We start from the raw sequence: 12,852 nt of genomic DNA on the forward strand, positions 1-12,852 counted from the left end.
CAGTCTTAGACTGCTTCTCACTCCTTGTTCTTGTCAAGACAGCCCGCTTGGGGAACCGGGGATTATCCGGGACATGTTCCTAGGAGATCGGAACTTTCACATATTTGCCAGAGAACTGAAAACCTTTAGTGTAAGGCTTCAGTCCTTCTTGTCACTCTTCTTAGACTGCTGTATTCCTTAACACAAGACCACTGTCTTTATGGCTTACATTAGCAGTGAACGATTGATAGAGTTTTTCTAGTCCAACTGGAATTTCTGGCGAATGAACTGAACTGTCAGGAACTCACTTTGCGTCCAAAGGGTCTTTGTCCTCCTATTCTGTCGGGTTATGTGCTGTCTATGGGACAGGCCAACTTTGTCTGCCTGCCATCCTAAGGAACCTTATAGCATGGGCAGCATCACCATTCTGCAAGATGATTCCAGCCTAGTCTTCTACACTCTTCCACTGTTCGAAAGGTCAAGGAAGGGCTAGACTTCTTCAGATCAGTCAGAATGTCGTAGTCAGAACGTTATGACATTCCTCGTAGCCCCGTTCTGTTTGGTAATTTATGGTTCCCAGATTGCTGCGATTGTTTGATGAACTTTCCCAGAATCCTTCCACCTTTTGGTCCTCCTCGAACTACCTCACTTTGAGAGACACCATCAACAGTGGTAGGCTCTTACACGGGCTGACCTTGGGCTGTCCGGGTGTTTATCAAGAAGAGGGGGTTTTTTGTTCAGAGGTGCTACAAAGACCTTTGAGAGATCTAAAGGGGGTATTGAGCTTTGTTTGACCTGGTATGTGGTTTGCTTGTTTGCCCTGGGAATTTTAACCGAGAATGATTTTTTTACCTCGCCTGGCCCCAGCTACGGCTGGGCACCAGTCCTACCCTGAGCTCCTAAGAGTGGCTGCCAGCTCCTGATTAGTTGTCTGGAGGCCAGCTCAGCTGGCTCCACCTTCAGCCTGGCACTAGCTCAGTACACCCAACGCCAGGGTCCAGCTCCCTATCGTCTGGCACAAACTCTCCCCACATCTTTGGTTATTGGGAAGAGTAAGAAGCTCTGTATTATGTGGGATTTTTTGGGTATTACTTAAGCAGGATTGAAAGCACGGGCCCATTCATAACCTTTACTGTGCTGGCAAGGACATTTCTCGCCCTCCATCTAAGAATGTATGGTCCTCTCTTGTGATTGGACTTGTCTTCTGGGTCCATTCTTAGATTCAGGAGAGCCTTTGGCCTATGTTAAATAAGAGCTAATGAAGTCAGAACAACCTCCTCCTCATTAGCCTTCAGGCACTGTGTCCCTGACATTCATTCTACAACCTGCCTTTTCTGAGACACTCTCAGATGTAGGAGAGTAATTTCCTCCTTTCATGAAAGCTAAGGACGTCAGAACAGTGTGTACCTCATTAGCTTTCAGACACTGCATGCCCCCAATGTCCATTCTACAGTCGACCTACCGGAAGTGTAATCGATCGTCACTTCTCACTTTTATGAAAAATGTTTTAATAGTGTCAGATTCTTGCAATACCTCGTGATCATTGTTAATAACTGGTGTGGCATCGCGGAAGGAAGCGTAGGAGTTTCTCCTACCACATATTCACCTTGTAGTAAGGTGCCAAGATTTGTGAGAGCTTGGGGGTCACATTGTACCTGGAGTACCCATCACTATCAGTGGATGGGTCGTGGTCTTTATTTCAGTGAAGGTGACAGTATTCTCTGGTTGTATTTATATTGGTGCTGCTCCCAGGGCAAGGGTACTTATTGATGGTTTGCTAGCCATCAGGATTCATCCTTCGCTGCAAAGCTCCCCTAATACTTTGCTAGCCATCAGGACATCTCCTTCGCTGTAAAGTTCCCACTTAGAGTTACTCCAGGGCTTTACTGCCATGCCACTACAGGCTAAGTTGAGTACCAACCAGAGGCAGTTTTTTCTACCGCAGGCTCTCTTAACTAATAAGGAACTGCAAGCATTGTTTTCAATGATCGTAACTTTTTCTTTTTTAAATTCATTACATGAATTAATGTTTTGGAGTAGATTGTCCATGTTTCCCACCTCCTGTCAATGGTGGAATCAGCATTTTAATTACTTGGCAAGTTCCATGGTTAAACTTGACATTTTTATAATAAAATAAAGTTTTATATATACTTACCAAGTAATTAAATGGTCAGATCCCTCCCTCCTCCCCTCAGATGGACATTAGGGCAGAAACAGAATGAGCTTGTTTGCTAGTAGTTCCTGAGATTCCCGTTAGTGGGCAGAGCCAGTCACCTGCACTACACTTTGAAGCATTACCCACAAACTTTTGACTTTTTTAAGCTGCCGTGAAAGGGAAAATAAAGCATTTTAATTATTTGGTAAGTATATATAAAACTTTATTTTATTATAAAAATGTCATTTTAAGTTTATCATGTGAACCATTTTAGGACACCTGAGCCATTGTTAGGATTACTCTACATAATTGCTAAACCAGATTTTATTTGCAAGTGTGGTTAAGAAAGTGTCTATTGATAACTGCAGATGTCTTTACCTCTAAAGGTGTGGGCCTTCTCGCTCGCATCAAATGTCAACAGCATCTTCAGTCAACTTACCACCAGCCAAGACGGGTAAAGCAGCCTCTGAAGATGAAAAGAGAGATTTCATGACCCTTTTACCTGATATTGTTCGAGATCTAACAGAAATTGATAGCAATTCTGATATTCCAGAGGCCCAGAAATGGTATGCTAAGGTACTGTGTGCTGTGTTGTGTGAGTTTAACCATCTAGTCCTTTTAGTTTTTTTATTTTACTTCTTGACTATTGGAATACATGTTACCAGCATTCAAAGAATCAAGAGTTCCATGGAAACTTGCAGTATGCTAATGTATGTCAGTATAATGGAATGAGGTTTTTGCAATATGTTATAATAACATATTCTCCATCTCATTGTACAGGTGCTGCAGTACAATTTAGTTGGTGGTAAGATGAATCGAGGACTTGCTGTAAGCCTGTCTTTCAAACTCCTAGCATCTCCAGACCAAATTACTCGAGAAAATATCCGCAGGGCCCACATTTTGGGCTGGTGTATTGAACTGGTGTGTTGAGTTTAATCTCCTGTTTCTTATTTCACTCTATTTTGTGCAAGTTCAGTTTGATATTTGTGTAACTTTGTTTGATTTTAGCATTATCAAGTATTATATACTGAATTTCGTATTGATGTATTTTTATTTTTCTCATTTTTGTAACATGCACTATAGTGGCGTAAAAAGTTAGATTCATGAATATCTGTATGAAACTTTTTCCTTTGCAGCTACAGAGTTTTTTCCTAGTAGCAGATGATATAATGGATGGTAGTGAAATGCGCCGTGGGAAGCTAGCTTGGCATTGCAAAGATTCTCTTGGTACTAGTGCTTTCAACGATGCCATACTGCTTGAAGCTGGAGTATATAAGCTGCTCCAGAAACATTTTCAGGATATGCCATACTACACAGACATGCTAGAATTATTTCATGAGGTAAATATTTTCGTGTAAAGAATGTTCATATGCAATATTGTTACCAATTCAGATTGAGCTTAATAGTCAAGCTATTTTGGTTGAGTTGTATACAGAATTTTCCTTTATTGATGATTTTGACTTTTCTGATATTATATATCAAGGAAACACTGTAGACAGTACCAATATTTTAATTATTATGATTACTATTCAGAAGATGAACCGTATTCATATGGAACAACCCCACAGGGGCCATTAACTTAAAATTCAAGCATCCTAAGAACATGGTGCCCATTAGAAAGTAAGAGAAGGTAAAGGGAAATACAAAAAGAAAAGATCTCACTTATAAAAAAGTAAAAATAAATTAATAAATAGGTAAAAATGCATTAAAATGCAAGGAGAATAGCATAAGGGTAATAATGCATTTCATCTTTGCTTGAACTTTTGAAGTTCCAATGACATGAAATCCTCAGGGAGACTGTTCCACAGTCCAACGGTGTGAGGAATAAAGGACTCCTGGAACTAAGAAGTTCAACAGAGATGCACATTTGGTGTTGCTGTTCAGCGAATCTGGTTGCTCTTGGCAGGAAAAGGGGATCATGGATCAGTTGTGAATGTGAAAGATCTGTATTAAAATACAAATTATGAAAAAGTGACAAACAAGAGACCATCCGTCGATGGTCCAGGTCGTAACTGCTGATATTAGGAAACACACTATCTAAAAAAGATAAATCTCTGGCAGAAGCAGACATCCACACTGGAGAACAGTATTTTAGTAAAGGAAGCACAAATGACCTAAAACAAGTTGCATTGATTTTATCTCTGTTATAAATGTGAGGCCTTACAAACAATACCAAACTTTCGTGCAGCATTTGCTGAAACTTGAATTAGATGTTTCTCAAAAGTAAGGTGTGAGTCAAAAGTTATACTTAGAATAGTTAAAGCTTCAGACTCATTCAGCAAAGTCCCATCCACCTGAATGGGAGGATGGGGTGAAAAATCTGTACAGGATCTGCTAGTCAGTAGTGTTTCGTTTTACTGGAGTTCAGTCTAACACCCTATTGAGAATGGAAGGTCCCCATGTTGAAATCAGTACCCCTGGGCCAAATGACAATCAGACACAGTTGACGACCTAATGCCAAGCAAGAAGGAATACAGCCAGGAATCCTCTAACAAAAGCATCTGGTTCCAGCATTAATACACTGAGCCATTTGCACAAAGAAAAGCAAGAAGTATGAAATAGTTCCTGGGTCTTGTACCCAACTCATCTGAAAATATCTAAATTTGAAGCTTAATGGTGACAATATTGATATTTTGAGGTAAAACAGGGAAATTGTAAATGCCGCAGACAACCGAAATGTCCCTCAGGTCAGGTAACATGCTCCTGGTAGAGAGTATCTCCCAGAGGAAAGCATGGTTGATGAGGCTTGTCGGCCCTTTGTGGAGCTATGGCGGGAGGCACTCCCCACTCCAGCATGAACTGCAGCAAGGGCTTCTGATTATGCCTCGGCTAATGGTTTTCTGAGGAGAAACTTGCAAATGAATTGAAAGATCAGGTGTAATTAAGGTAACAGATCACAAAAAGGTGGATAGAGATCGGATATCTCAAACTATCTTGGATATTGACATTCAATACTTAAGACTCCCAGAGTATGTTCCTGCAGCCCGGTGCAGATGGGCAAAATAAAACAGCACATCCAAGGCCCAGAAGGTGTTTCATCACAACGTTTCCTGACACACCTTCAGACGTGTTTACGAAAATACAAGAAAATCCTATGTTTAGGAAACAACTGTGGAGATGATGAGTATGGTATGTGCAATAAGGAACCTAAATGTTCACTGTGGTAGGGGATATGCATCATCATCCCAACAGTGTGATGTGTATTTATTTGAAAAGAAATTCAGGTAAGCAGAGTGAGGAAAGGATAACTTTTAAGGAAGCAAGAGAGAGCAAAAGTTAAGATTGTAAGACAGGTCTAAGTTTTGCCTCAGTAGCAGTAAAAACTTAGAAACCAACAGAAAGAGACAAAAACTAACCAAAATAAGAAGCACAAAGGTAGAGTCAAAAGAATGGCTGAAAAGACGCCTAATGATTCATCAGAATATATTGATGTGATGGTACGTAAGACAGGGTTCAGTAGAACTAACCAGGAAGACGTCAACATAGAGCTCAGAAAATTGAAGTGTCAGTTGAGACACACCCTCCACCTTTGTCTGCCTCTTTGGGAGGCGTGGGCTAGCACTCGCCGGCCCGGTGCCAGCTTCGTTGGTGCCAACTCCTCTTTGGGAGGACAAACCAGCAGATGCTGGTCCCCAGTGCCAGTCCTGGTGCTTCTGCCTCTTAGCAGAGCTGGCTACTGCCAGCAATAGCAAGATAGATGAGGAAGTCTCTTTAGAGAATGCTCTTCACTTTCTCCTCGTCTCGATTGAGATCGAGAGAAAAGAAACTAAAAACCCCAGTGTCAAAGACAGTGAAGGAAAGGATGTTGGCTCTTTCAAGGTGGTTATTCCCAAGAAGCCAGCAAACTGCCTTCCATTAAATTGCCTTTCCTAAGTAGAAAAAGAAACCTCCTAATCTTGTAAAAAGGGAACTGCATTGACAGGTCCCAGACGAAATAAATTACTTCCATAATTCAGTGAACTGTCAGACTCCGAGCAGTGAAGAGGAAGTGAAGCTTTTGCTCTATGAGCATTCTCTGTTGGGGGTATGCTTAAAGATCATGCTAGGTGAATATACCTTGTCCTAGGGCCATGTTCACTAGAACTGAATTTTGACTTGGAAGTGGGAAATCATGGTTGATCCTCTCCCCGCGCGCATCCGCTCGAGATACTCCACACTACAAAGTAAAACTAAATACTCCAGTTCAAGCTGTGGTTGCAATGGATTAAATTTAAGAAGGCAATATACTATGCGTTCCTTTACATTCCACCTTAATACTATGTTCCCCGAGAGGACTTAATATCCTTAATGGCAAATTCAACAGAGCCATTTCTTCTTCTTGGTGACTTCAACAGCAGACATCCATTGTGGGGGAGATGCAACATCAAACCAAAAGGGAATATGATGGCATCTATTGTAGAAAATGAAGATATAGGCTCTCTCTTAACACTTGAGAATCCCAACAATGTATTGTCACATTCAGACTGGTACTGCTCCCTTCTATTGACCTTTCAATTTGTAGCTCTAATTGCAGTGTTGATTTTAGTTGGAGAACAAGTGATGATGGCATACCAGTGACCATTCTCCATTATAATCAGCACCAATGATGGTTCACTCATCCCAAGATCACCACGATGGTGCTTTAGAGAAAGCAAATTGGAAAATTCAAAGATTTGGAGTGAGCTGAAGGGGGATGCCAAGATTTCCCAAGTGTAGATGATGCCATCGATCTACCTAATGGAACTTTCCCATACTGCAGGCTTGCATTCAATTCCGAACTAAAGGACTTTTCAGGAGACGCCAGTTCCGTGGTGGCTGTGAAGAATTAAGGCTGCTGCATCGAGCTACAAGGTCATCACGACTAGGTGCTGTGAGACATAGCACCATGGATAATGTCACTACTTATAAACAGTGTAGGCACGATTTCGAAAAGCTGCGAAAGCGTTGGAAGACAATCATGCGGCAGGATATGTATCCTCTATTAACAGCAGAACACCAGTCAGCAGCATTTGAAGAAAATAAGAAAAATTCATGGTAAATTTACACCTAACCTCCTCCAGTACTTAAGTAAATAATAATCATGTCACTGATGCCAGCTGGTGAAGTTAGTAAATATATTTTCGAACACTTGCTCGCAGGTCTCTGGAAAATCAGATAGTTCGCAGGACATCATTTCAGAATGATGGAAGAACAACAGGTACTTGACTTTTCATCAAACTAAAGTGAACTTTACAGTATGTCTTTCTGAAAGGAATTTGACTTCGCTTTAGCCAGGAGCAAGAACACTGCCCCTGGCCCAGATGATTCCTATGAAATGTTTAAACACATTTCAAGGAACAAACTTTTTATAATCAGCATTATCAATAATATGGGATGAAAGCAGCTACCCTATATTATGGGAATTGGAAATCATGTTACCATTCCTGCCTGAGAAGATCCTTATGCAGCAAAGTCATCCCATTGCGTTAACTTCTGCTGTTTGTGCAAATTAATGGAAAAATGGTAAAATGTAAGGCTGATGTGGTATTTAGAGCACAGCAGCATTTGAACACCTTCTCAGTGTGGCTTTCTTTAAAAATGCACTCCACACTGGATATCTATTTCTGCAACTTGAAACCCCTGTCTGTGAGCTTAGTTTCAAAACAACACCATGTGACAGTGTTTTTTATATAGAAAGGCATATGACACTGCTTGGAGACATGGAATTCTCAAGATAATGTGATAATAGTGGTCTACGAGGAAATTACCTTTATTTGTCAGGATCATTTACATCGGGAGGTACTTTAGTTGTGTTGGCAGTACTTTTTATCAGGAGAAAAGGTGCCAAGAAAAGGTGTTCCCAGGGCAGTGTTTTCAGTGTAATGCTTGCTCTGCCATAAACAATGTTACATCTGTTTTTCCAAAAGAGGTCTTAAAGACGTTATTTTGTGATGACCTGTCAATGTCTTTGCTGCCACCCGGATGACTGTAGCTGAAAGAAAGTTACAAATAACGTATAAATAAAATAGTGTTGGGCTGAGAAACAGGGCTTTAAAATCTCTGTAAGTAAGACTACTGCTGTCCACTTCTGCCAGATCAAGGGAGTACATCCTGATCCAGACCTCATTTGTATGGCCATAGAATCCCATGTAGAATGTTTAATTTTAGGCCTAGTTTTGACAGCAGAATGACTTAATGTCCCATATCAAACATATCAAAGCAAAGTGCCTAGAAGCTCTACACATCGTGAAGGTGCTATCTCACACCAGTTGTGGGAGCTGGTAGAAATCTTATACTAAAGCTCATAAACCTAATCTTATCAAGCTGTCATACGTGTTGTGAAGTATATTCTTCCAGCCTCTTCATCTAACTTAAAATTTTAGATTCTAGTCTATCACTCGGGTATTCGTATAGCCACAGGAGCTTTTCGTTCATCACCAGTATCTAGTTTGCTAGTTGATGCAGGAGAAATGCCCCGTGAACTCTATCGTCAATCATAAGTTACCTGCTGTGAAATTCTGCAGGTACTTCAATGGAGCAAAGAGTGATAAATCTGATGAGGAAATGAGGGCAATATTTTTAGAGCATGTTTCAGAGCATATGGATACAAGATTTATATTTACCGATGGTTCCAAATCCAATGCTGGCTTTGGTTAAGGAGTTTTTAGTGAATCTTTAACCGAAGAGGTGCACTCTTCAGTTGCCTCAAACTTTACAGCTGAGCTGTATGGCATCTTAGTAGCACTGGAACATATTGCAACACTCCCAGTGTCTAGCTACACAATATTTTGTGACTCTAAAAGTGCCTTACAGTCCCTGGAAGTCTTCAGTACTGATCATCCCTTAGTATTGAAGATCTTGCAGTGAATCTTCTTGTGCCATTATAGAGAAGCATTGTTTCTTTTTGTTGGGTTCCCCATGTGAATATTATCGGGAAATGAAAAGGCAGACCAGTTAGCCAAATTAGCAGCACAAATTTTGATACCCAGAAATGTCCAGTTCCATTTCGTGATGCATTCCATATTATATGGAAATCCATCCAGCAATTATGGGCACTTCCAGTGACAGGTAGGCCCCAATAAAATGAAAGAAATCACTAGTCAGACACACCCTGGAAATATGACCCAATGCCAAGGAAGTGGGAGGTTGTATTGTGTAGATTATGTACTGGCTACACATTTAACTCACGGCTATGTGATGAATGGGGAGAATGAGCCCTTCAGACGATTAAGCTTGGTTCCACTGACTGCAGGCATTTCTGCTGGGTTGAGTGCGTCCCAGTCTAGTGGAACTTAGGAATCATTTTTATCAAATTGCAGAAGCAGGTAATTATAACATGGCAAACCGATGGGAGAAAGTATATGTATTAATGATGTTATGTCTTTTATCAAAGAAGCTGGCCTTCTCAAATATATTTGACAGCTGTGCTGTCTTAGTACAAGTTGACCATCACTAATCCGGCCATCATTGGGACCTGGAGGGTGCGGATTAGCCATTTGTTAGGCTAGAATACACAAACCTAGTAGCTAAGCACCTCATCTTAGAATTAAAGTATCCCATAAATCAGTACAAGTTGGTTAATAAAGAAAAGACAATTATCAAATACAGGTAGTGCTAGAGTTACAATAATTCGACTTTCACGATATTTCGAGTTCTGATGGGGTTAGCAATAATTAATACCGATATGAAAATATTTAGGAAAAAATATTTTTAGATTTCACGCAGGCGCAGGCAGCAAGAGAGACCAACTTACAATAGACCAACTTCTTTTCCTCCATTTCTTTATTCTATCTGCTAGTTAAAAAAGTAAAAGAGAATGATAAAAGTATTGTTAGTAACGTTATACTCTTGGGTAAATGCGTTACAATATAAACAACCGAACGAGAAACTGTTGTTTTGCTAATAATCACCAATCGGATAACAACTATTGTGCTTGTATTTCAACCATCGTGCGGTAATACAAATTACTGTAGTTATGTTACAAATGACGTTAAGTACTGTACAATAGGACTAATATATTTTTACACTATACCCTTATTTGGAGAAAAGATCGGCAGGGAAATATACTGCTACAGTAACTTTAAGCTGCAAGTTGTAGCTGAAGCTGAGAAAACAATGTTAAAGCTGCCAGTGACTATAAATTATCGTGCACGCAACATGGATGAAACTCGACTGTAAATAAAACTGGAGAGAATGTATTTTAATCAAAACTACTGGGCATGAAAGAATACAAATTACTACTGTTTTCACGCTGATAAAAGATAAATTCGTAAAGCTCGTATTATGATGAAATCAAGAGAAAATGCGAACAGAATCTTGACTTATTTCACACATAACATTCCCCCAAAACGGCCAGCCGCGATTCCCGAGAACGTCATATATTAACGAAAAAATAGCTAAATTAATTTCACAACGAGACATTTAAGTTATATTTCGACTTAAAAACACTTCGTATAACGAAAAATATCCTTGCCCCAAATAAATAAAGTATCCATATTAATTTACGCTAACTAGAAGCAAGAAAAGCGCTTTGAACTTAGTTAAATGCAAGAAATAAACACCGCGATATCGATTCCCAAAACAAAACATTGATCGCAATTTATAATACAATTGAAACACTGTAGTAAACATAACTTTTAAAAAGATCCATGAAAAGATGCACATTTGTTATGTTGATGTTTGTATAATACTGTTAATATGTGAATAGAATTCAGTATAATGTAGGCTAGGCTACCAGTTTGTTGATGCAGCACACTGCGCCACGAAATCAATTCGGCGGTGAGCATGTTAAGCGCATGCGACCGAAATTTGAAAATTAATGCGAAACATTGAAATTACTCTAGTGTAAATTTGTGCCGGATTACTGATTGTTCCGACTACTGATTGCCGGATTAGTGATGGTCAACCTGTATATATATATATATATATATATATATATATATATATATATATATATATATATATATATATATATATATATATATATATATATATATATATATATATATATATAGAGCCTCGATGGCTCAGTCGGTTACAGCAGCAGCCGGACTTAATTATAGAGGTCTGTGGCGCGGGTTCAATCCCATAAGCCGGCTGATCAGAGAGGCAGACACTTTGCTATCCGTGCTAGACATCCCGGGATTATATATGTAATCAACGGATAGGTTTGCTTAAAAAGCAAATGGATGTTACAGACTAAATACACACACAAAACAAAGCCACTACAACACCTTCTAAAAACATAACAAACATCTCATACGTCTCCAAACTCTCGCCATACCATTTGCAATAACTTCGCTGCTGGGAAGAAAGGGCGTTGGGTCTGGTATGATACATGAAACATACACATGCATTAGGGTCTAGTAGCGTGTGTCAGGCAGGGCAGCCGATCGAGACCACAGGTCTACCAAAGCCAAATCAAAAAGTCCTTCAAAGAAGGCATCGTGCTTTCCCCATACAAAAATGGGAATAAAAGCACGTTAAAAGAAAAAGAAGAAGATATATATATATATATATATATATATATATATATATATATATATATTTTTTTTTTTTTTTTTTTTTTTAAGTTATACTGTTTATCGGATCAAATTTATTAGTAGTTCTTTTTAGCAGAATTTTTATATAATTTATTTATTTATTTTAGTTTTCTTTTTTGTTTTTTCTTTTTAATAAAATTAATATGTAGTTCTGTATAGCAGAATTTTAATTTTAATTTATATAACATACTATAAAAGTGAAAAGATCACATTTAGTATTCGGCATCGGTGACCCTGATAGTTGTGACGCCAGGTAACCCACAATTAATCAGTCAATCACCCCACTGAGAATGGAGAAGTGATTGAGGAAAAAAAATTTGAATACCTGAGCAGGCCTAAGGCTATTATTATTATTATTATTATTATTATTATTATTATTATTATTATTATTATTATTATTTATTATTATTATTAAAGTGAAGCTCCAACCATTGATAGAAAATGCTACTATAACCCCAAAGGCCCCAATAGGAAAAGCAGCCTGGTAGAGAAGAGGAAATTTGATTAATAAAGAACAAACTCAGAAAGATAAGTAACAGGGAAAAACAAATGAGATGAGTACAGTAGCAGTAATTAAGATTAATAAGGTACAATAAAACAAATAACTAATGGACCTATAAGTGAGACTCATGTCAGCCTGCTTAAGAAAAAGTATCTGCATCAAGATGGGACTTCTCAAGTTTCAACTGTGAGATTTGGAAGATAATTCCACAATTTGACCACAACAGGAGCAAAACTCCTAGAAAACTGTTTGATATTAAACTTCACAGAAGAAAGACAAGGATGTTAAGAGTAAATTACTTGTTTGGTTATATAGTCAGGAAAGATCTGAATACAAAAGATAGTCAGAACTGTGCAACATCTTGTACAGCGCGCACAATGAGATAATCAGATGCTGTTGCCAGATTCATATCAAGATCAGGGATAAGAAATTTAATGAAACTCAGATTTTTTGTCCTACAATATAGTGAGTCAGCTGCCGAAGAACAAATGGGAACAGTACTCAACACATGGAAGAATAAAAGAATTAAAACATTTCCTCAAGATATACAGGTCCCCAAAAATCTTAAGATACTTCCTCTGTGTATGTATACGGTAATACCCCGAACTTGCATGATTCGAATTGCATGAATTCACAGACACGCGAACTCTTCATTGGAACCTAACTAATTATAATACACAAGTTTTCACAGACATGCGAACATTTGCGAATACTGA

The 12,852-nt window shown here is 38.8% G+C and overlaps 1 protein-coding gene across 1 annotated transcript in view; it reads left to right on the plus strand.

Moving 5' to 3' along the window:
- The window catches only part of Fpps (Farnesyl pyrophosphate synthase), a 322,613-nt gene that overhangs the window by 136,829 nt on the left and 172,932 nt on the right, over nucleotides 1-12,852 (plus strand). Inside the window, exons 3-5 of the mRNA XM_067126286.1 lie at nucleotides 2,521-2,710; nucleotides 2,915-3,055; nucleotides 3,271-3,474. Coding sequence (XP_066982387.1) covers nucleotides 2,521-2,710; nucleotides 2,915-3,055; nucleotides 3,271-3,474 — 535 coding nt within the window. The remainder of the gene's footprint in view (nucleotides 1-2,520; nucleotides 2,711-2,914; nucleotides 3,056-3,270; nucleotides 3,475-12,852) is intronic.

Source organism: Macrobrachium rosenbergii, chromosome 3 (assembly GCF_040412425.1).
Source record: "Macrobrachium rosenbergii isolate ZJJX-2024 chromosome 3, ASM4041242v1, whole genome shotgun sequence".
NCBI lineage: Eukaryota > Metazoa > Arthropoda > Malacostraca > Decapoda > Palaemonidae > Macrobrachium > Macrobrachium rosenbergii.